We start from the raw sequence: 21,883 nt of genomic DNA, 5'->3' as shown, positions 1-21,883 counted from the left end.
TTAGAAATACCTTTGCAGTGTTAACATGTTAGAAAACATCCTGACTCCGCCCACATTTCTGTTACACTCCGCCCACATTTCTGTTAGAGAACATCCTGACTCCGCCCACATTTCTGTTAGAGAACATCCTGACTCCACCCACATTTCTGTTAGAGAACATCCTGACTCCGCCCACATTTCTGTTAGAGAATCCTGGCTCCACCCACATTTCTGTTAGAGAACATCCTGACTCCGCCCACATTTCTGTTACACTCCGCCCACATTTCTGTTACACTCCGCCCACATTTCTGTTAGAGAACATCCTGACTCCGCCCACATTTCTGTTAGAGAACATTCTAGCTCCACCCACATTTCTGTTAGAGAACATTCTGACTCCGCCCACATTTCTGTTAGAGAACATCCTGGCTCCGCCCACATTTCTGTTAGAGAACATCCTGGCTCCACCCACATTTCTGTTACACTCCGCCCACATTTCTGTTACACTCCGCCCACATTTCTGTTAGAGAACATCCTGACTCTGCCCACATTTCTGTTAGAGAACATTCTAGCTCCACCCACATTTCTGTTAGAGAACATTCTGACTCCGCCCACATTTCTGTTAGAGAACATCCTGGCTCCGCCCACATTTCTGTTAGAGAACATCCTGGCTCCGCCCACATTTCTGTTAAAAACGTTACCATGTTTACCAACTGTAAAAGGGTCTATGAAGCGGCTCTCCAGTGTGTTCGTGTTTTTATTACATCATCACCACACTGACCAATGGGAGTTTGAAGGTGTTTAGCCAGCCGGAGAGAACTTTTTCCGGAAAGTTCAGAGATGGATTGGCCTGATTTTGTTTGAAATGAGTGTATTGGGGCCCTTAGTATTACTGTCTGAACGTATACATTTGTATTTTCTTTAAATCAAAGAATTTTACTGTCTTTTGTCTTAAACTCCTGTAAGTAAATTGTTGTATCACCAAACTTACAGATGTGTGTGTGTGTGTGTGTTCAGGGGAGATGTGTGAGGATATGGAGGATATGTGCGCTCCTACCCGCAGTCCCTGCAAGCACCAGTCCACCTGCTTCATCACCGTCTCCGGCCCAAAGTAACCACTTCTCTTTAACCCAGTAGATGAGTGACAGCCGTTTAATTAAAGAGGATCTGTTCAGCTTTTCTCCATGTTCGTCTCTCTTTAGTGTGTGATGTTGCTGTTTGATCATGAGAAGCTCCAGTTCTCCTCTATATCAGTGTCAGTGTTTCTGAACTTTCTCATTATAATAATTAATATGCAGAATAAAGGGGCGGGGTCTGGTTGAGTTAGTCAGTAGTGTATTAAACTGGCGGTTATGGAAAGGGGCGGGGCATTTCCCTAAACACAATCACAACACACCGCTCCAGCCGACCAATCAGAGCACAGTGTGATTTTCAGGAGGAGGGGCTTCATAGAGACAGGAAGTAAACAGAGCGTTACTGACAGACTGGGAAGAGAGGAGCCGCAACAATGAAGAATATGAGGAGAATAATCAACCTGTTCTAGTCGAGCCTGAAACACATCAAGACTTTGAGAAAGGACACAATAGTTCCTCTTTAACTAAAAAAAATCCAATCTTTTCAAAATGCTCCATAATGTGTGTGTCCAGTGCTTTGTTTAGCATGTGCCCGTGTGTTTGATTCAGGTGTATATGTGCCCCTGGTTATGTGGGAGACGACTGCAGCGTGAACTATGATGACTGTCAGGACCACAGGTGTCAGAACGGGGCGCAGTGTGTGGATGAGCTCAACGGATACTCCTGTGTGTGTCCCAAGGGCTTCAGGTCAGTTCTACACAACACTATCTGTACATACTAACATCACCAGGGATCCAGAAAGACATCTTTTGAAAGACTGAAGCTAATGTCAGTGTTGTCTGTTTGCATTTTTCTGACTGGATAAGTGAAGGAGTCGAGGATGTGTTATGGTGTGTGTTGATGTGGATCGGTGCGCTGGAGTGCCTCACATTACTTTTGTTATGACCTAGAACAGGGGTGCCCAATCCTGCTCCTGCCCATCGACTGTGCTGAACAATTCATCTCAAACACACCTGAACAACCAATTAAGGTCTTTAGGATCACATTCAGGTGTGTTTGATTAGGGTTGGGTCGCCAGGAGCAGGATTGGGCACCCCTGACCTAGAAGAATCCTATCAGCTGCGGACTTAAAAACTCTGTCTATGGTACGGAAAACACCAAACTAAAACATCTTGTTGTAATTAGTTGAAGATCACCCTGAGATGCTAGAAGCGCTGGACGTGGTTGGGCTGTGCTGGTGTTCACTGGGGTGTTTTGTTGGGAGAACTATGGAAGAATGGATTCCACTTCTGCATTTCATCTGGTCCTGAGTGGCAGAAGAGCTGCTGCGAGACTGGGTTTAACAGGGGAAACGGCAGTAAAACAAACCATTATCAGGTTAAACTAAAGGTTGGACTCCATATAGTGATCCTAGAACTCACCACAGTTCCTGTGATCGTGGATATTAACATCGTGTTTTACTAACATTTATATGAGCCTGATTTCAACACCGAAGAAATACATGAAGCAGATTTGCCTGTGAACGCTTTATAGGCCTAAATCCATTTGATCACTCATATCAGTGATATATACAGTATATCATCATATCGTCCAGCCATAAAAGTTTTTTGTCAGTATTTATTTAAAAAAATCCAGTTATGCAGAATATACAATGGTAAATATTTAATTGATGTGTTGTCAACACAATATATAACAATACAATATATAGGGTATTGACACAAAATGATTACTGCAAATCCACATTTCTCGGCCTGGATCCAGTTGTTTCTGTGAATTGCCGCGATCCATTCCCTTCTCTGCTCTGTTGCTTTCAGCAGTCTGTGAAAACATACCTCAAATATCTTGTCAAAGCTAGTTGCTCAATTCTCAAAGCTTTTTCCTGTTTTAGATGTGTGTTTGTGTGTTTTTCACGCTGCCACTCAGTGTGTGTGTAAAGCACAGTGCCTCCGGCTGACGGCGTGGGGTCGTGCCAGAGGTGTGTCCGCATTCTCGGAAACAAGTCAAGCTTGTTCTCCGCTGGTATTGGACTCCACCAAGGCTGTCCGTTGTCACTTATTCTGTTTGTGAAATTTATGGACGGGATCTTAAGGCCCAGCCGAGGAGTGGAGTGGCATTTGCGAACCGTGACCTTCAATCACTCTCTGGCTGTTTGTGGCCAAGTGTGAAGCCATTGAGATCCTGGACCTCCATATCTGAGGCCATGGTATCATATCATTCCACCTGGTATTAAGATGCATTTTGGTTGATCGGATCACAAGTGGATAACGCTTAATCAACAGAGTATAAAACAGGATATAAGACGTTTTGAGCTTGTCCCCTTTCCATCACTTGCAGAGATAGTGGAAAACATTCTTAGTGGAAAAGCTTTCTTAGTGTAAACGGCCATGTGGTTGAATGAGTTTAAACAGCCACTAAAGATGTCTATTCTCCACCTACTGAACGAATGCGTATTCATTGCGGGATGTGTTATTGGGAAGTGACCCTCCCCTCAACGTAATCAGGACAGAAGCGGTCCAAAGTGGACAAACGAGACGGATTAAAACGGATGAAATGTGTCTCACTTGTCTATTTGTGATCCGATGGACCGAAAACGCCTCTTAATACTTAATACTCCTCTTTGTGTAAGTCAGTTCCTCGCACATATCTCGCGGTCTTGTTCACGAGCAAGGGTTGGTCAGAGCTTGAGATTGGTGGATGGATGGGGGCATTGGCAGCAGTAATGAGGGGATTGCACCAGGCTGTAATGGTGAAAGCTCAGACAGAAACATACAGGGCTTTCGCAGCGGAGGAACCTTTTCATAGGTCCTAGAACAATTGGCGGAGGTACCCGGATTTTGGCGAAACTAACTCTACGAACTTGGAAAACATAGGTGGATGGATGGATGGGCCTCTTGATGGATGCTGAACAGCATGTGCGCAAAACTCTCAATTGGCCAATGAATCAATGTTCCTAACCCTCACCTATGGTCATGATCTTTGGATAGTGACCGAAAGAGAGAGATCGCGGGTACATGCAGCTGAATTAAGTCCGTGGTCATGATTTATGTCACAGTGAGCGTGTACTGGCGGTTTGCAGTGCTGCTGATTATCAGGTAAGATTATTAGGTGATGGATGTTTGTTGTGCTGCTTCAGGTGTCCACAACTTCTCCCTATAACCACTTTTGGGGTACCAATGGTGTGCATTGTCATCTTTAAGATATTTAATTGATTGTGTGTCTGCTATTATCTACAAATGTGATTTGTGAGAGAAGATGGCTTGGAGCCAAAAGGCGTGAGTGGCTTTTAACAAACTTTACAGGAGAGACAAAACAAAATTTTGTCCACACTTCAATCACCTGTATTATTAACCTTAAACCACAAACATTGCAACCACAGGCATACTTACATGAATGAGTATTTAAGTAAAAAAATTGTATGGCATATTAACACATTGAACATGTTCTAAAACATTTTCAAAACAAAAAAGTCAGATATATCAGATACGCCTTTTTGTTGCTTTTTCAATACAGTTTGATCTCAGATAGGTATTTTTGGCACCATTGGATAGAGCTCGTCGAGACCTTTAGTTTGATATAAAGAACTCATATTCGCCCAAAATGCCACTTACGCCCCTCTGGCTCCAAGCCCTCGAGAAGGTCCCAAATTAATCAGCAAATTACCGTTTCATGCATGCTTCCAATAGATGCTCACTCCAGCAAACGAACACGCATGACAGAGAAAATCACAATCAAATGTGATCTGGAACATTTTGTGTGCAGTGGACAGCTTTGTGAAGTGCCACCTACTCCGCGTTCTCTCTGCGAATTGGCCGACTGCCAGAACAACGCCCCCTGTGTGGAGCGGGGCGGGCATCCACTGTGCCAGTGCCTGGCAGGGTTTGGTGGACCACGCTGTGAAAAGTTGGTCAGTGTCAACTTTGTGGACCGAGACTCCTACCTGCTACTGAGTGACCTGAAGAACTGGCCTCAAGCCAACATCACACTACAGGTATTCAACCAAGCCCAAACACTGGATAAAATTTGTCAGAGTTATTGTGTAACATTTTTCACATGGCTTCAGGTATACAGAACTAATTTAATGTGGTTTTGTAAGCAAATGTGCTTAATAACAGGTAACCGGTCTAGTGACATGGTCCATTTCTCGCCATAGGTGAACTAGGTGGTCGCTGCAGTCAGATTGGTTTTACTTTATTTTGATGGTCCCTTTAACACATTCTATTGAATAGAAGTAATTCTGCCTACTATCTACTATCTCTCATTGAGTGTTAGTAGAGTATTAGTAGGCTGGTAGGGTTAGGGTTAGAAGAAGACATACTTGCTTCAATATATAGTCAGTATAATGTCTGTTGGAGTACCATCACAATAAAGAGTTAGCAGTCTACTAATACAGATCCAAAGCTACTTATAGTCAACAGAATGTTTAAAAGGGAACATCAAAATAACACGTCAGATTTATCTTTTGATGATAGCTTTTTGGTTGTGTCTACAGGTGTCCACTGCAGAAGATAATGGCATTCTTCTGTACAATGGAGACAATGACCACATTGCTGTGGAGATTGATGAAGGTCATGTTAAAGTCAGCTATGACCCTGGCAGCCAAAAAAGTCATGCAATCTACAGGTGAGCTAGAGTTTTTTAAATTCAAATCAAATGTTGGCATGCAGGGACATTATTAATTATGAAGATGTGCACGAAACTGATAAATCCATGATAAATATTATTTGAGAATAAAAGGTAGGATGGAATAAGATGCACCACTTATTTATTTTTTGACCATTGATGTCAATTTTAAATTTCCACAAATTAAATATGGAATCAATAATCTTTTATGTTTGTTTTACACTCAGTACTGAGACCATCAACGATGGTCAGTTCCACACTGTAGAACTGGTGACCTTTGACCAGATGGTGAACCTTTCCATAGATGGTGGCATCCCAACAACCATGGACAGCTTTGGTAAAGTGCAGCCCTTGAGGGGAGAAGCTCCACTATATGTGGGAGGTAGGAGTGCACCATCTGTCTCCATCACAGCCATTGTGACTATACAATAAATGGTAAATGGACTGCATTTATATAGAGCTTTCACTGACCCAATGGCCACCAAAGCGCTTTACATATTGCCTCACATTCACCCATACATACACTCATTCATACACTGACGGCGGTGTCAGCCATACAAGGCGCCATCCAGCTCGTCTGGGGTTAGGTGTCTTGCTCATGGACACCTTGACACTTGGTCATGTGGAACCGGGGATTGAACCACCAACCTTCTGGTTTGTACCACTGATCCACTGCCGCCCAATAGTGTCAATCACCAATGACAGCACCTAGACATGACACATGCTCTCCGTTCCGTTGTTCTGGATGTTTAGGATGCACAAGTGGAGTAAAACAAAAGCTGAAAAGTTCTAGTCGTGGTCATGGTTGAGATCCCCAGACACCAACATAGTGTTGGCCCAGATCCGCACCAGATGTGGGCCGGATCTGGGCAGATGTTGCTGTCTGGGGTTCTTCAATCCAGCTTCTGGAGGTCAAGTGTCATGCAGAGTTTAGCTGCAACTCTACTTAAGGTCTTCAGGTTTTTTAGAAATCTATAGGTAAGTGGGTTTGGGCAGGGTTGGAGCTAAACTCTGCTGGACAGCAACCCGCCAGGACCGGATGTGAAGAACCTTGGTATACTCAACGGGCAACCAGATGAGAAACAGGGCCCATGACCGATCTAAATTATCCAGATAGAAATTTATATTCCATTTTCAATGGGAAAGTGCCCAAGGAACAATCGCTCGGCAAGACTGCCCAGCAACATTGCTTAAAAAGTTGCCATGTGTATCATCACCTATACTCAAATTTGATAGATGAGAGGCTATCCATGAGTGCTGACCCAGACAGCAACATGGAGTGGGGCCAGATCTGGCCCACATCTGGTAAAATATTAATTAATAATAGTTAGTTACATTTATGTAGTGCTTTTCTGTGTCCTAAAGCACTTTATACATGTAAGCAGGGAATCTCTTCAGTCTCCACCAGTGTCCATGTGGATGATGCGACGGCAGCCATAGTGCGCCAGAACGCCCACCACACACCAGCTTACTGGTGGAGAGGAGACACAGTGATGAAGCCAATCAGTGTATATGGGGATGATTGGGGAGAGGCCATTGGGCAAATTTGTCCATTTTGGGATTTTTAATGACCACAGAGAGCTGAGACCTCAGTTTAACATCTCATCTGAAGGACGATGGTCTTTGATGGTATGGTGTCCTCGTCACTACACTGGGGCGTTAGGAACCACACAGGCCACAGGGTGAGCAGCGCCCCCTACTGGTTTCACTAACACCTCTTCCTGCAGCAACCTAGTTTCCTCAGGGGGTCTCCTATCCAGGTACTGACCAGACTCAGCCCTGCTTAGCTTCAGTGGGCAATCCATGTGGGGAATCCACGTGAACTAGATGTGGGCCGGATCTGGGCCGACACTATGTTTCTGTCTGGGACCATACCGCACAGCATTAGCCGTACCTGGCATCAGTGTTCTTCTGCATGTGTGTTACTTCTTCCCAACTCTGCTCTTACAGCACTTTCTCTCTTAATAAGGCATGCCGGTCAGCGTCCACCCCACAGCTCCTCGTGTATGGCAGATCCAAAACGGCTCCAGTTTCCACGGTTGCATTCAGAACCTTTACATCAATAATGAGCTACAAGACTTCACCAAAACCCAGATGAAACCTGGTGTGGTGCCCGGATGTGAGCCCTGCCGAAAGATATACTGCCTGCACGGCATCTGCCAGCCCAACACTGCCACGGGCCCCGTGTGCCACTGCCAGCCTGGGTGGAGCGGGCAACACTGCGACCAGCCTTCAGCCAACCCCTGCCTGGGCAGCAAGTCAGTCCAATTCTTGGAGTGAAATATGCCGATCGGACTGACACGCAACACGTAATGCTCTAATTCTGTCATTGGCTTTGCACAGGTGTGTTCATGGAAGGTGTATTCCAATGGACATGCAGTCGTACCGTTGTGAATGCCAGGAGGGTTTTCATGGAGCGCTGTGTAACCAGCTGGAAGAACTCTTCAACCCATGCAGAAAACTGCAGTGCAAACACGGCCACTGTCAGATCTCTGACACCGGAGATGCCTACTGTCACTGCGAGGTGGGCTACAGCGGGGAGTTATGCGACAAGGGTAAGAGAACTAATGCACAACGTATGTGAAGTAATCTGTTTCTGATGAGATGACAAAGCATGGGTAGCAAGTAATAGGAGAAACTAAGCTTGGCAAAACTTTGAATTAATTGAATCAATTTCTCTTTGCCAACTCTGCAATCAATATAACAAAAAAAGAACAAAGCCCCTGCTTTCAGATGGGATTCAAAACAATGACTGAAACACAGATGAAGATCTTTAGAAGATGCGTAACGGCGCCTTCTACCGTATAATAGCCAAAACAGTCATTGGTGGAACAACGTGTCAACGCGGGGAAGCCTAGCGTCATAAATGAACCAATTTAAAGAGATCGGAAACCCTCATTGAATTTTGAAACGGTTACGACAAAACTTTTTTTTACTGAAATCACATGACTTTAGCAGTTTGATACATGCTCTGAAACAAATGATTTGCAAAGGTTTCGGAAGCTTCACAAAGCAGTGGTTAGAAAGCGGCCATCACTGTGATTTTCTCAGCTTTTTCTTTAAAATTTTTTCTTTTTTTTAAAAAAAGTATCCATACCAAGTATTATGGGGGCCATGAAACTTATGTGACTGGCAGGGAAAGAGTTAAATGTGTCTCTTGAATGCTGTTTGTTCTGCTGTAGAGTCCGAGTGCCACGGGGAGCCGGTGCGGGACTTCTACCAGGTCCAGCGGGGTTACGCCATCTGTCAGACCACACGCATGGTGTCGTGGGTGGAGTGCAGTGGTGTCTGCGAGTCCGGCTCCTGCTGTGCCAGCCAACGCATGAAGAGGAGAACACACACCTTCGAGTGCAGCGACGGCTCGTCCTTCAGCGAGGAGGTGGAGAAGACCGTCAAGTGTGGCTGCGCGGGGTGCATGTAGAGCCACAACACCACAACACCACAGAAAGAGCCATCACAACAACACAACAACAGAAAAATATAGACATACCCCGCCCCACCCCACACAACCTTTATATTCCCACCACAACCTGACATTTCCACCCGTAAAGGGGTCAAATAACACCAACTCTGCTGACAGAAGGGCAAGCAGAGGCTTGTTTCAGGCCATGTATTAGAAGAAAACGATGACTCTCTCTGCAGTGCTGGACGTGTATTTGAGCAGATTACGCTCCGAAATGGTGATGAAAGGAACATGCACTATATGTATGATATACCTGTGTGGGAAAATACATCCTCAGCGACATGCTGGTAAGATAGAGCATGTGAATCACAAGTACGGCGGGAGATTTTGCATGGAACCACATGCTGTCAAACCAGATATTTCCAATGGTTTTGTGTGTTATGGGACTCTTCCATTCATTATTAAAAGACATGGGGGCCGAAATCACCCAGAAGCCTTCCATCTGAACATGAAGAGACACTCCTGGTGCCATAACGTAGAGTTACCCTTCGGGAGCTTCTTTATAATATTTCGACTTTCAGTAGATCGAGGAGCGAGTCAGAAAGAAGGATCTATTCCATAGTGTTTTGTCATTCCATTACCTCAAACAGAGCCTTGACCGAATGTAAGGGAGAGCTGAAATCAAGCGCTAGATAGATCTCATCACACCGTTTTCTAAGATGCATGCTCATTGTCATGTGATGTCTGGATCGTGGTTAATATTAGCACTGCCGAGCAGAAAATAGACCATCGCTTATGGAAACCCTGCCGACTACGCCAAACCACTGCAGTTTAATATGGGTCAGTGTTGGAGCTGTTTGAGGGGTACAATATGACTATGGGTTATGACCACAACACTGTACACACCGATTCCCATCCGCTGACGCAGCCGTAACGACTCCTACAGTATTACCTCGGCAAGCTTCTGCGTTCACCAAGGTTTGCAAATCGCCATGAACATCGTCCTAGAGTTAAAAACGCAAACAAGTGCAGTTTGGCTTACTTCATTTAATTTCGGTGGGTGTTTGTTTTCGCTTTGATTTCCTTTTCCTAACTTCCCTAGACCTTCACTTTATACAGAAATGCTTAACAGATTCTAATATATATTTGTATTTCATTTTGGTATAGTATTTTTATATGTTAAAGAATAAATTTGTTTTCAGGATTTTATTATCAAAACAGCAGTGTGAAATTTGGTGACTTTTTGGTGTTTTATTCGGTCATTTATTTCACTTGCGTATACAGGCCACGGTGGTTCGAAACTGGCCACAAGCATAGATAATAATTAGCCTATTAGCCTTATTGTAATATGAGCCAGTGTTGATTGTTTCGGAAGGTTTTTTTTTTTCTTTCTTTTATATTGTAAATGTTGTCTTCCATGTGAATACCACATTTAATTCATTTTAAATATCTTTGTGCTTGATTTTTGTAATTATTTATTTTAAGACCTGTCCAGATAGAAAGCTGATTTTGAGTTGTGAATAAAGCCCAGAGGAAAAAGAGGTTATTAAGGCATTTTTAATAGTGTAATTACCATCCAGTCCTCGTAATAAAGAGCAAGTCACCAGCCCCGATTGCTCAGAGAAATGCAGTCATGTTTTAGTTAACTCTTCTTTTGTGAAGTGCCACTATTTGAGAATTCAATTTTCCATACATTCATTGAACCACATGTTGATGTTTCCATAATGCAAACATTAACCGGTTTCCTACTCTACGGTGGATACTTATTGCTCTTATTGTACATTGAGGTACTGGGAATGAAAGCTGATGAATGTCATCGCTAAAGATGTGATCGCTTCAGTGCACACAAATCATTGGAAAGGGTTTCCGACTTTTCCTGTAGATGTCATGGTCTGAGCTTAACCTTGTGCCAATCACAACCATTGCATCATGAACTCCAGAAACTTTGTGAAAGATACTGTCGCTGTTGCATATAGAACATTTAAGAGCTCTTGCTGTTTATTCTTCTGATGTTACGTTGATAGTTACATTGACTAACTGCAGTTACTCCGAATGTAAGTAGCGCCACCAAAATGTTTACTGAACTTCCTTTTTCATTCATTAAAATGTGTGATTATATCAGTGTCTATGTCTGCTTAATCACAACCACAACCAAAGCTTCGAGCAGCAAAATATCTGGTTCCTGGCATACGTTAAATCAAAGCAAACATGAGAATCTGCTTGTCATTTGTATTCGGGAAATAACATTAAGAAGCAAAACTGAATTATTAATGGTTCACTAAACAAACGTAGCTCATGTGTTTAGCAAATTCTGTACAAAATTACAAAATTTCACTGCACATTCTTTACTTTCCTCATCACTTATTTACTTTGGGCGACAAAAAAATAAATATCCCAACAAAATGCATGATAAAGTGACAAAAGACAGAATACACACATCTCATAAACCAAGTTCATTTACATTTTTATAATTTTTTTTCCTCATGACACACCAAAACCATATAAACGGGGTCTTCCAGCCTGGTATATGTAAGCTACATTTTACAAAAAAAAATAATAATAATAATAATAAAATAAAATAAAACAACGCAATTACAAAACAAAGTAAGCTGAAATAAAACTAAATGCCAAGTAACAAACTGGATTAAAGCAGAAATATTTTAGAAAACCTGTAATCTTGCATAGTTTCCTTTTTAGCATCATAAATACAGCGGTTTTAGTACATTCAAGACCATAATGCAAAAATTACCCTCATCTATAGAAAATCTACATGAGAACAACAGTGATGCACACAAGTTTCTAAGCATAAATCATCTCACTAAACGGACAAAATGAGGAGGTAAGACTATGAAAATACAACATTTAAACTTCAGTGCTCTAAGAGAGAAATTACTAATTATGAATACAAGAAACAAAAATAATTTTTGGACAAATTTCTCATATCTATGTGCAAAAAGAGTGAGGCTTTATTTCATGAGGCAAACTCAATTATTTATAAATACAGATAAGAAAAAAAGGCACATTATTCAGGTTACAAAGCCACTTTAATTCACTACAATTATTAATGGGTTTAGAACTGCGGATCACTCCTTAAATAATATCTGGTTCAATATTACAAGTTGTTGTAATAAGCTATACAATGTAACGGTCAAACAAACAAACAAACGGTCAAAAGAGTTTTTCATAACCCATATTTAAAATGCCCCAGTAAAGGGAATCGGAACCTTTATTGACTTGTTTTTACATTAATGGCTCCGTCAAGGGAAAAAAAAGATAAACATTTTCTAAAACAAGTATATTTCTTAAAGCATATTTGGAAAGGTTTGACACTGTTAGGTAGAGCGGTCAAAGTTCCTTCTTTTCAAGACAAATCTCTCTCAATATATTCAAAACTCTGAAAATGTACTGCCAAGCATCAAAAATATTTAAAAAAATAAATGTCCTTCCAAAAAAGGAGCATTTTGAAAGGCATCAGCACCCCTTGTTCTTGAGAAACAACACGAGCTCACTAGGCCGGCACACACTCCTCAGGGTTTCGAGGTCCGTGTGCGTTTAGTTGGAGTGACCAGTGGTTCCAAGCCTCGCTTCGTGGAGGCTTTAGGAGAGCCCGTCTGTGCAGAGGAGACCTCCATCTTTCTTTGAGACCTAGTTAACACTTGGTCTTCCAATGCCAGAGGCTTAATGTCCACATCTAACGAATGTGGTTCAGAACTATTAGAGCCTTTTTGGAGCACCGATTTCTTTATGTCAGCTTTAGTCCCACTTGTTTTAATTTGCTGTGCCTTAGTCCCGGATTTGAGCAGTATCCGTTGTTTACCCGAAGCATTCTCACCAATGGCTTTCGTCATTTTTTTGAGAGCCTGCAACCTCTTCGGAGAGGCACCGTGTTTGACACATTGGTTCTTTTTCAAAGCCTGTTCTTTGAGGGCAGAGTTTGCTTTCGGCTTCTTGGTGAACGATTTGATCCTTTGGACAACCACAGACTTTGGTCCTTTGGGCGTCTGTAATTTCGGTTTGTCGACTTTCTTTGGAATTAATGCCGCCTTCAAACGAGCCCCTTTCTCTTTGCATTTCTTGTTTTGCTGAACCTGAAGTTTCTCACGCATGTTAGAGTATTTCCTAAGGATGCGCGCACTTGCTGGGTTCTTCGCAACGCCTGCGATCGCACCGAGGCTCTCCGGAGCCAGTGCCAGTGCCACTCCATTAAGACTCTGTGCCTTTGTAGAGATCCGCGTGGCAGTTGTCGGTTCGTGCTTCTCTTTACTCTTCATTACGGAGATACCCTGACCTAACGCTTTTGAGATTAGCCTTTGATTTTTGGGGTTACTCTTCACCGGTGATGCCATAGCAAACTTCTTCAGATGCTTCTTTAACCGTTCCGCCTGGAGGCTCGGAAATAAGCCTTGAGATGACCCTGCTCCTGCTGATGAAGAGTGAAAGCACAATTGTGTTTCTGACGGAAGTCTGGTGTTCACCTTCTTAACAATTACAAGGGATTTTGTTTCGGTTGATTGTAGGAACCACCTGCAGATACTGGGCAAGTCAAAAGGCTTCATGAAAAGCATTTGCACAGGGGAAAACTTCTGTGGTTCCAATGGTCTTGACTTTCGTGCCCTGCGTTTGCTTTTCCAGATTTCCTTGAGTCTATCTGCCTTGTTTTTGGGTTTAGATGCAGGCTGACCCTCCTTGTCCATTTGTACCCAACCTTTGTGCATTTTCTCAAACGTTGTATTTAAATTTGAAATTATCTGCTGGTGTTCTTCTCCCCTTAGCGCCTCAAAGAATTTGGAGGCACTACAAACAACTGGTTCAGTTCTCTGAAAGCCAGTTATGCATAAGGACTCACCTGGGAGATTCAAAGGGCCTCTTATTTGGGGCTCCATATGCTTCCGGGTTTGGGTTTTAGGTTTTGAGCTCAATGGGCTCTCTTCAGCTTCCCCACTTGAGGATGCTGAAACCCGTTGAGGTCTCAAAGGACGCTTACTTTTACTATGGGGTGTTGTCGAGCCAACCGACTTTTCAGTATTGGATGCATTCCCTCTTCTCAACGACATGCGCCCTGGGCTCTCTAATGCATCTACGATAGCGGATTTGTCATGGGGGGGTTCTGCAATTAAACTGGCACTACTTCTTAAGGGCATGTGCGCATTGGCCTCTGTTTTTCTACAGGTTGTACTGGATTGTGAACTGATAGGATGTTCACTGGCGCAACTTTTGATGGAACTTTTAAGAGGAGTATCTTTAGTAACAGTCTGTTTAGTTGTGCTGATAGTCCTGCTTCGTAGGGGCATGCGCGTAACCCCCTCGGAAGACGTACACGAATCACTAGCAGAGCTGCTGCTCCTTAAAGGCATCTGCCCTTGCTTTTCTGAAAGGCCTTCTGTTGGATTACCGGATTTGCAACCAAAAGTCCGTTCAGTGTTACTTCTGCTTCTCAAAAGCATATTTTCAGAGCTTGGTGGGGACTTTTTAATGGGCGTCCAATCTCCACTATCGGACAGTTTAATAGGACTACTTTCAGTTTTAATTGCCATCTTTTCAGAGCTTTCAGAGGCTTGATTATTCCGTTTGTGGTGTTTCCCATTCTGTGTGGAGGTGGAGGGGGTGCTAACAGTTTCTGGAAGAACCTCAGGTGGCAACACACTTGGCAACTCCTCATTCATTTTAATGCTTGGACTCGTTTGTTCATCTCTTTCTTTTGCATTTCTTAATTTTGGTCTTGTTTTGACCGCACGATCCACAACCAGACTGCTACAAGGTTTGGTGGCTGGGAGCTCCTGTGCAGTTTCAAGAATCTCTAGAGCTTTCAAATCACACTCTTCCTCAATACGTGCTTTTGTTTCAGTAGATTGAGTCTTTGTGTCATTGGCACGCTCACGTTCAGATGTAACACACTTTACAGAGTCTTTCACTAGGTCAGCGCTGCCTTTTGAAACTCTACTACGCAAGCATCTGTCTGAGGACACTGTAGGTTTTGCATTCACAACCTTTGGACTATGTTGCTCCGTATCCTTCTCCTTGCATTTTAAAAGTGGTTGTCCAGTAGAGACTTCAGTTAGGCTGGACACCACTGAATCCCCTTGATCCTTCACTGGTAGTTTGGAAGAGTTCGTCGTTTGGAGATTACCTTCAGTGTCATGCGAAACTTGCTCTTGAGAACTTTTATCCTCCTCAGTGTTTGCCTTTATTTCTGAGGTCTCAGACTGTTTGTGGACATCTGCTGCAGTCTCGACCTCTGTGGGATTTGTCATTTCGCTCTCATTTCTCGGTTCCACGTCGACTCCATCAGATGACTCTACGGCCATGTTAGGGGATGCAGGGATCAGTGATGGCTCCAAAGATTTATCCTCACTTTCTGTACCACATTCCACATCTTCCAGCATGGGTTCAATTTGGGACTCGCATCCTTCTTTCTGTACAGCGAGTTCTGATGTGGTTTCTTTGATTTCTACCATGCACATGTCTCCTTGCACTTCTGAATTAGGATTAATGAGAGCTTCAGTGATCAAATCTGGTTGCATGGTCAATTCACTCGGTTTACAAGTTGGTTCATGGGAAATTTGCCCATTACTTTCAACTTTTCCAGTCTGACTGGTTTCAACCACCAGACCGAGACCAGTTACTTTAACTCCTGGCATTTCGTTCTCCGCTATCTGCTCCGATGCAAATTTATGAATAACATTTTCCATGCAGTCCCCTGCAAAAGGTGCATTTATGAGAGGAACACTGCCAGACATTGAAAGGGCCTGCTTTGGAGCCACTGAGGTGTGCACATCTGGCATACGAGCTGGACAATTCCCACTGGAATTACCAGCAGATTTACGAGCTAGCGTACGGACAGTTTTTAGTTCCAAGTACTCCTCAACGTACTTGTGCCCTCTTATGCTCTTCCGAGCATTATGTCGTGGATGCAGTCGGTTACGAGATTGAAGCTGACATTCTGTTATTGATTTTCTAATATACACCAAGTCACAATGGCTATCGGTATCATTTATGATACAACTTAAAGAGCCATTACTTTGCCCAAGGCAAGAACCTTTTCTGCTTTTCCTCGCTGTTCTTAGAGATATTGGTAAAACTACATTTGATGTCTTGTGAATTGTGGAGGGCTTTACAACCGCATCTTTGCTTTGTGCAAATGAGCTTTTCTGTGTGCATTGTGATAACGGATGATCAGACTCTGCAGTGCATGTCGGCAAGCATCGCTCAGCACTGCATACCGAATCGCTATGTTGAATTTGCTGAACGCTTGACCCTAATAATTTTTTTGCTTCCTGATGATCAGTAGTCGTCTTTGTCATGACGAAAATTTTGTTTGGAGAACTTTCTTTTCCACACTCGACATCTGTTCCACAAGATGAAGACGACAAAACTTCTATCTTGCAAAGGTCTACCGGTTTTTCAGTCATTACACGTGCAACACCTGCATTTAAAACCTCTCCAGTCCAAACAACAGATGCCTCTTGAGAGTTGGTAATGCTCACCGCAGCATCCACAGTGCATGTTCTTTCAGACCTTGTTTCAAAGGAAGCACGACTGCAGCTGGTTGTCGCTTTCTTCTCGGTCAAATTTGGAGTGGGTGCTTGGAAAGGGTTGGAAGAAGCCACAGTCTTGACTTCACTTTGCAAGAAGCCTAATGCATCGACTATCTGGCGCTGGTGATGCAAACACAGCTTAGACATGAACTGTTCCAAAGTGGACACCGACTGTAGATCTCCTTCTCGGGCGAGACTCGGGTCGACAGAGTCCCTGAAGGACATGCAAAGAAATTAGAAGTATATTAGACACAGTCTCAACTGGATAATACTACAAAACATGTCTTTATGTGATGAGCAAATAATACAATTTCAATGGAGTCCTGATTTCCTTTACCTTTTGACCAAATGTGTAGCCAGGCTATTAGAATTCCTTAAAGAAGTATGGCTTTTGTTGGAACTCTTTCTAGTCGAGAGGTCAAGAACTCCATCTAAAGAGAGACATAATTCAAAGCTGAAATGAAAAATTCTTTTAAACGAGTAGCTCTTTATGTATTCATTATTCTATACTGCACCTTGCTCTATGTCCTCTACTTTGACCTTTTTCACAGAGAGGTCCAGCGGGGCATCTTGGTCCACCATGATGAACTTGTTCAGAGCAGAAGTTATATTGACAGCAGTGGGGGAAATGACACAGCTAGTTTTCATAAGGTCCTTTTCTCCATTGTTTTGAAGTGAGTCCTGAGAACACTTTTTTCTTGAGGTATAATACGTAGCCAACTCATTAATCATCTGCTGAACGATCCCACAGGCCACCACAGGGATGTGTGGATCAGGAATCCTTGGGGTGTATTCTGTTGATAGTTCGATTACATGTGTTAAAATGAACACAAATGATTTGGCAACATAAGAAAAGTGAAATCAGCGTTGATGTGACCTTGTTATGAAATGCTTCATAGGGATATGCTAAAACTCATTTAAAGGGGTCCTTTTATGCCCTTTACAAAGTCTTGATTTTGTCGAGAGAGAAAAAGTTGCAGTCATTCCCATTAATGAACCATCTCGGATCATGCATTATTCAACAGGTGTACTCACTTTTCCTCTGCAGCACTGCATTCAGGAACTCCTCTGATTGCCACTCGAGTCTGTTGATATTAGAAGGATCTTTACCTAATAAAGGTTTCCCTCCACTTTCCACAATCTGTTTGTTGAGTGCAACTACATGTTCCTGTTCATGAGGTTAAAAAGAGGGTGGAATAAGAATAAGGGTGGAGCTGTGCACAAGGTGGAGACATGTACTTAATGTATTCAAAACCATGGAAAATGGAAAATGAACTTAACATGTAAAAAGCTAGCATTGAAACCATTGTGTCCTTTGAACATTACTTGAAATAACTGTAGAGTCCATAATACAGCTAGTGCAAGAGAGACAGATAGGTAAAAAAATCGGAACGGTTCTTCCAAGGTGTCTTGACATATCAGGAAAGAGGGAAGGAGGGGATGTAAATGAACAAAAAAAAACTACCTTCACTTTTTCTCGTCTTAAGCAGCAGTAAAGACAACTTTCATCAAATGACCAATTTGACACACTTGCAGGCTTACAATCTGTGGATCCAAAAGAAGAGGCAAAATTCAACCGTGTGTTTGCAGGGAAAGACCAAACTGTACCGAACACAGAGTGCTGCTACTGCTAAAACACAACTAGCAGGTTTACAGACTAACTAGCAGTCTATTTTAGTTAGCATGACGGTCAATTTAAAACTGAAACACTCCAGAAGCGTCTCACACACACACACAAGTGTGTTCCCGAACACCAGCATCTAAACACGACAGCGTTTACTGTTTATGATGGAGGGAAAACAGCCGTTTGCAGAAATTCAGTTTTATTTCTGATATTGTGCACCAGTTTCATAGGAAGTGATGATTTTGTTCTCTTGAACACATTTGTGAATAAAGCACATCTGTGAAAGACTCCGCAAGGCAGTTTGCATCACATGTTTTGCGACTTGTGAGAACGGCAGATCCACAGCCTTCCAAAACTCTTCCTTTCCAAGACCTCAAAACTAAAACTAGCCTGAAGCTTGATATACGAGTCTCTCAGGTTTCATAATATCTTCATTATTGTTTGGAAGATGAATGAAAACCTCACTGGTTTGAAACCACATGACAGACAACATGACATCATGACTTTTGCGTAAACATAAGTCAAGTGGCGTGTTATCTATTTGCATTTTGAGCTATCCGCGTGTATGTACACGCCGTCAAATGTACGAGCGAAACGAAGCAAAATGTAGATCTACATCTGGGGAGCGATATTTTTTTTCCTAGGATGGGCATATATTTATATAGTAATCTAACGTTAAGTCAACAGCGTTCATAAACACACTGAAATTTCGATTATGCCTGTTGATAGCACGACAAAAATGGAAATACGAATTGGCGTGACATACACACGCTACTTCATGAGATCAGTCTGTGACAGAAAGAATAGTTTATAAATACAGTGTGGCGAGTCTTGAACAAAACTAACTATTGCAAATCATGTCGTTCACATCAACGATACATAACGGTGCATTTTTATATCGCGATATAACAATAACAACATTTCAGATCTGATTGGACAGTTAAAATATCATTATTTTCCTAAGGAGCAAAAATAAGTTAACACTAGAAATTTGGCATTGGATTTTTAAGTACGTAGATTATCCCACACGGCAGCCAATCAGCAAACAAGAATTCATATGAACTTTTACAATGGAAAACAAGAAACAAGCACCCGTGACACTGTGTGAATCTTAGTCTACGCTCCAAAAGCTGCGCTACCGAAACTGACCAACACTGACGCTACAGACATGACAACGTCGATTCATTGGTGTTAACTGCGTTAATGTAGTTTTGTTGTTATTGTAGGCTATATTAATAATGAAAGTTACACAGTCCTTCGTAAGCAAAGCAAAAAGAACATGCATGAATGGGAAAATAAAGTGCGGGACGTGCTTGATGTTAAACAGAGTTATTAAAAAATACAGAAAGCTGTGTCCCTCAGTCAGCATGTGGTCTCTGTAAAGGAATGTCTTAACATAATAATCCTGCTGCTGTCTGTCATTAATGTTAATCACACGACAAGAGGGACTGAATAAGGTTAGGCTAATAATACTTTATAACAACACTAAAGACTACGCATGACTCTTTATATATTCCCGGTTCTGAGAAACACACCTGTCAGACGCCCGAGGTCCTCCACCACCGAGGTCCTCCACAACACGGCCGAGATACTGTCCAGACCTGTGGGAGAACAGAGGAGTGTTCAAGTCCTGTCCACTGTCCCCAACACAGTTTAGATCGTATTTAGATATAAAATGCATGACAAATAAGGGCGGATAACTTTGATTGACAGCTGATGACGGGCTGCGCCGAGTGGAATTTGACGTCTCGGCCATGATCTGACCCAACACATCATACCACCTCTGAATCCTTTCTGAACATTTGTATTTTGTATTTCCCAAGATTTTCCAGTATGGCGCCGCCCATACCCCCCATAAACAGCCTCAAACCCGTTCTTCAGAGAGTCTATGGGTGACGTCACAGACGCTTTGTCCATATTTTTTCATAAGTTTTTCGTTTTTTATTATTATCGTTTTTTTTTTTATTTCGTTTTTATTCATTTATGTTTCGTTTTTTATGTTTTATTAATTTAAATTTCGTTTTTTATTAATTTAAATTTCATTTTTCATTTTGTCTACGCCATTAACGTCCGCGTCATTCCGCGCGTCTGAACACGCAGTCAAATCTCCAGTCATAAATGCCATTAACCCCAGTGACGGTTAAGTTTAGGGATGGGGTTGAGGTAAGTCATATCTTTTTTTTCCCTAGGATGGTAAGGGAACAGTCATAAATGCCATTAACCCCAGTGACGGTTAGGTTTAGGGATGGGGTTGAGGTTAGTCATATATTTATATAACGTTAAGTCAACGGCGTTCATAAACACGCTGAAAGGCGATTATGCGTCTTGATAGCACGCCAAAAATGGAAATACAAATTGGCGTGGCATACACACGCTACTTCATGAGATCAGTCTGAGAAGACTATACCTTATTAAAAACATTGCTTTTTAAAAAAAAATTAAAAATTAAAAACATTACTTAAGTTAACAGACCTGTGTGCGTGTTTTGCAGTGTCCGTTCTCGGAGCACAAGCTCTGCTCGCATGAGGCTTCCCGCACACGCTGTTCTGTAGTTTATTAATTCTGAACGTGTCGCGTCTCGCCGGTCTCTATATTGCACCAAATACGACACTGCAGTCCATTGTGAAGACGTTTGGATGAACGGTTCTCGAAATAATCAAAATGCAAACCGATATATAGAGATTACGAAGCTTCGAATATTCGGTGTTCATCACTACCGAAGCTTTGAAGCTCAAAAAATGGTATTCGGACGGACCAGCCCTAGAAGAAACTTCACATGACGGACGAGTGCATGATGCGTCCTGCGATTCAGTGCAAATCTGCCAGTACACAATGAGTCACATGACCTACCAGTACACAATCATTGAGTCACATGACCTGCCAGTACACAATGCACAATGAGTCACATGACCTGCCAGTAGCAGCGGCCAGGTGTGGGGTTTATTATTTATGATGTATAAATAGGCACTACTAAATAAATAGAAAATAGGGCATCTGCAGGGTTTTTAAAAGGGGGGGTGTCAATGTTTATGTTTCAGTAATATTTAAAAAAAATTCCAAAGGTGAACCTTGAAAAAGGCAGTTCTTTAGCAAAATAAATAGTCTGAATAAAACAAACGTTTAGACACACACACGTAAACACACAGCTATTTTCGTTTGTTGAAGTTTCACTTCTGCAGTGCTGACTGACATTTGCTTATCTGTCAATCACGCTCATGCACATGAACGCGCATTTAAAAAACAAGTTTCAGACGAACGTGAGCGCGCAGAGAGCAAGGAATACACATAACACTAACGTTACATGAATATTAATATCCCGACGAGAAATATCCCGACCGAGTGGATCACAGGTAAACGGAAGTTCGTCCTGTCTATGAGTCGAGCACCGAAAGCCAAAGATTAACGGGGTTTGATCCGATCCTGACGGTTAGCGTTAGCATGCTAACTGCAGGAACTAGTGCCCACATTTCTATTAAACTACCGTGAAGAAACAATGAAAACAGAGTGTTCTGCGGGGAGTGCTGATCTTACCCACACAGTGAATGAATTCAGACCTCCAGCAATCCGCGTCCTGGCGAGAAACAAACCTTTCATTCGTGCACAACCGCTTCGTGCACGGACTCGCCATTTTCTACTGTGAGTGATCACGTGA

At 42.5% G+C, this 21,883-nt stretch overlaps 2 protein-coding genes across 5 annotated transcripts in view; one reads left to right on the top strand and one right to left on the bottom strand.

The window, feature by feature from the left end:
- The window catches only part of slit1a (slit homolog 1a (Drosophila)), an 85,107-nt gene extending 73,917 nt beyond the window's left edge, over positions 1 to 11,190 (top strand). For all 3 annotated transcript variants that reach the window (XM_089117362.1, XM_089117361.1, XM_039690509.2), the window contains 8 exons: positions 994 to 1,087; positions 1,659 to 1,796; positions 4,809 to 5,037; positions 5,539 to 5,669; positions 5,897 to 6,051; positions 7,639 to 7,927; positions 8,013 to 8,224; positions 8,852 to 11,190. In XM_089117362.1, the coding sequence (XP_088973488.1) occupies positions 994 to 1,087; positions 1,659 to 1,796; positions 4,809 to 5,037; positions 5,539 to 5,669; positions 5,897 to 6,051; positions 7,639 to 7,927; positions 8,013 to 8,224; positions 8,852 to 9,090 (1,487 nt within the window). In that variant the 3' untranslated portion in view covers positions 9,091 to 11,190. The remainder of the gene's footprint in view (positions 1 to 993; positions 1,088 to 1,658; positions 1,797 to 4,808; positions 5,038 to 5,538; positions 5,670 to 5,896; positions 6,052 to 7,638; positions 7,928 to 8,012; positions 8,225 to 8,851) is intronic.
- A 329-nt stretch (positions 11,191 to 11,519) lies between these two features.
- Positions 11,520 to 21,876, bottom strand: LOC120492298 (uncharacterized). Of its 2 annotated transcripts, XM_039690515.2 has the most exons (7): positions 21,763 to 21,876; positions 19,767 to 19,832; positions 18,073 to 18,152; positions 17,643 to 17,775; positions 17,123 to 17,401; positions 16,945 to 17,038; positions 11,520 to 16,821 (listed from the first exon to the last, which is right to left on the bottom strand). In XM_039690515.2, the coding sequence occupies exons 1-7, from the start codon at positions 21,857 to 21,859 to the stop codon at positions 12,600 to 12,602; spliced, it is 4,971 nt and encodes a 1,656-aa protein (XP_039546449.2). In that variant the 5' UTR covers positions 21,860 to 21,876; the 3' UTR covers positions 11,520 to 12,599. The 2 variants fall into 2 exon arrangements, with proteins under 2 accessions (XP_039546449.2, XP_088973486.1); XM_089117360.1 differs by lacking the exon at positions 18,073 to 18,152 and having other exon boundaries at positions 21,763 to 21,834.
- Between the last annotated feature and the right edge of the window lie 7 nt (positions 21,877 to 21,883).

The sequence above is a fragment of the Pimephales promelas genome, chromosome 11 (assembly GCF_988280905.1).
Source record: "Pimephales promelas chromosome 11, fPimPro1.hap1.1, whole genome shotgun sequence".
NCBI classification, from domain to species: domain Eukaryota; kingdom Metazoa; phylum Chordata; class Actinopteri; order Cypriniformes; family Leuciscidae; genus Pimephales; species Pimephales promelas.
Note: the sequence above shows the minus strand (reverse complement) of the source record. Positions and strands in the feature narration are given on the sequence as shown.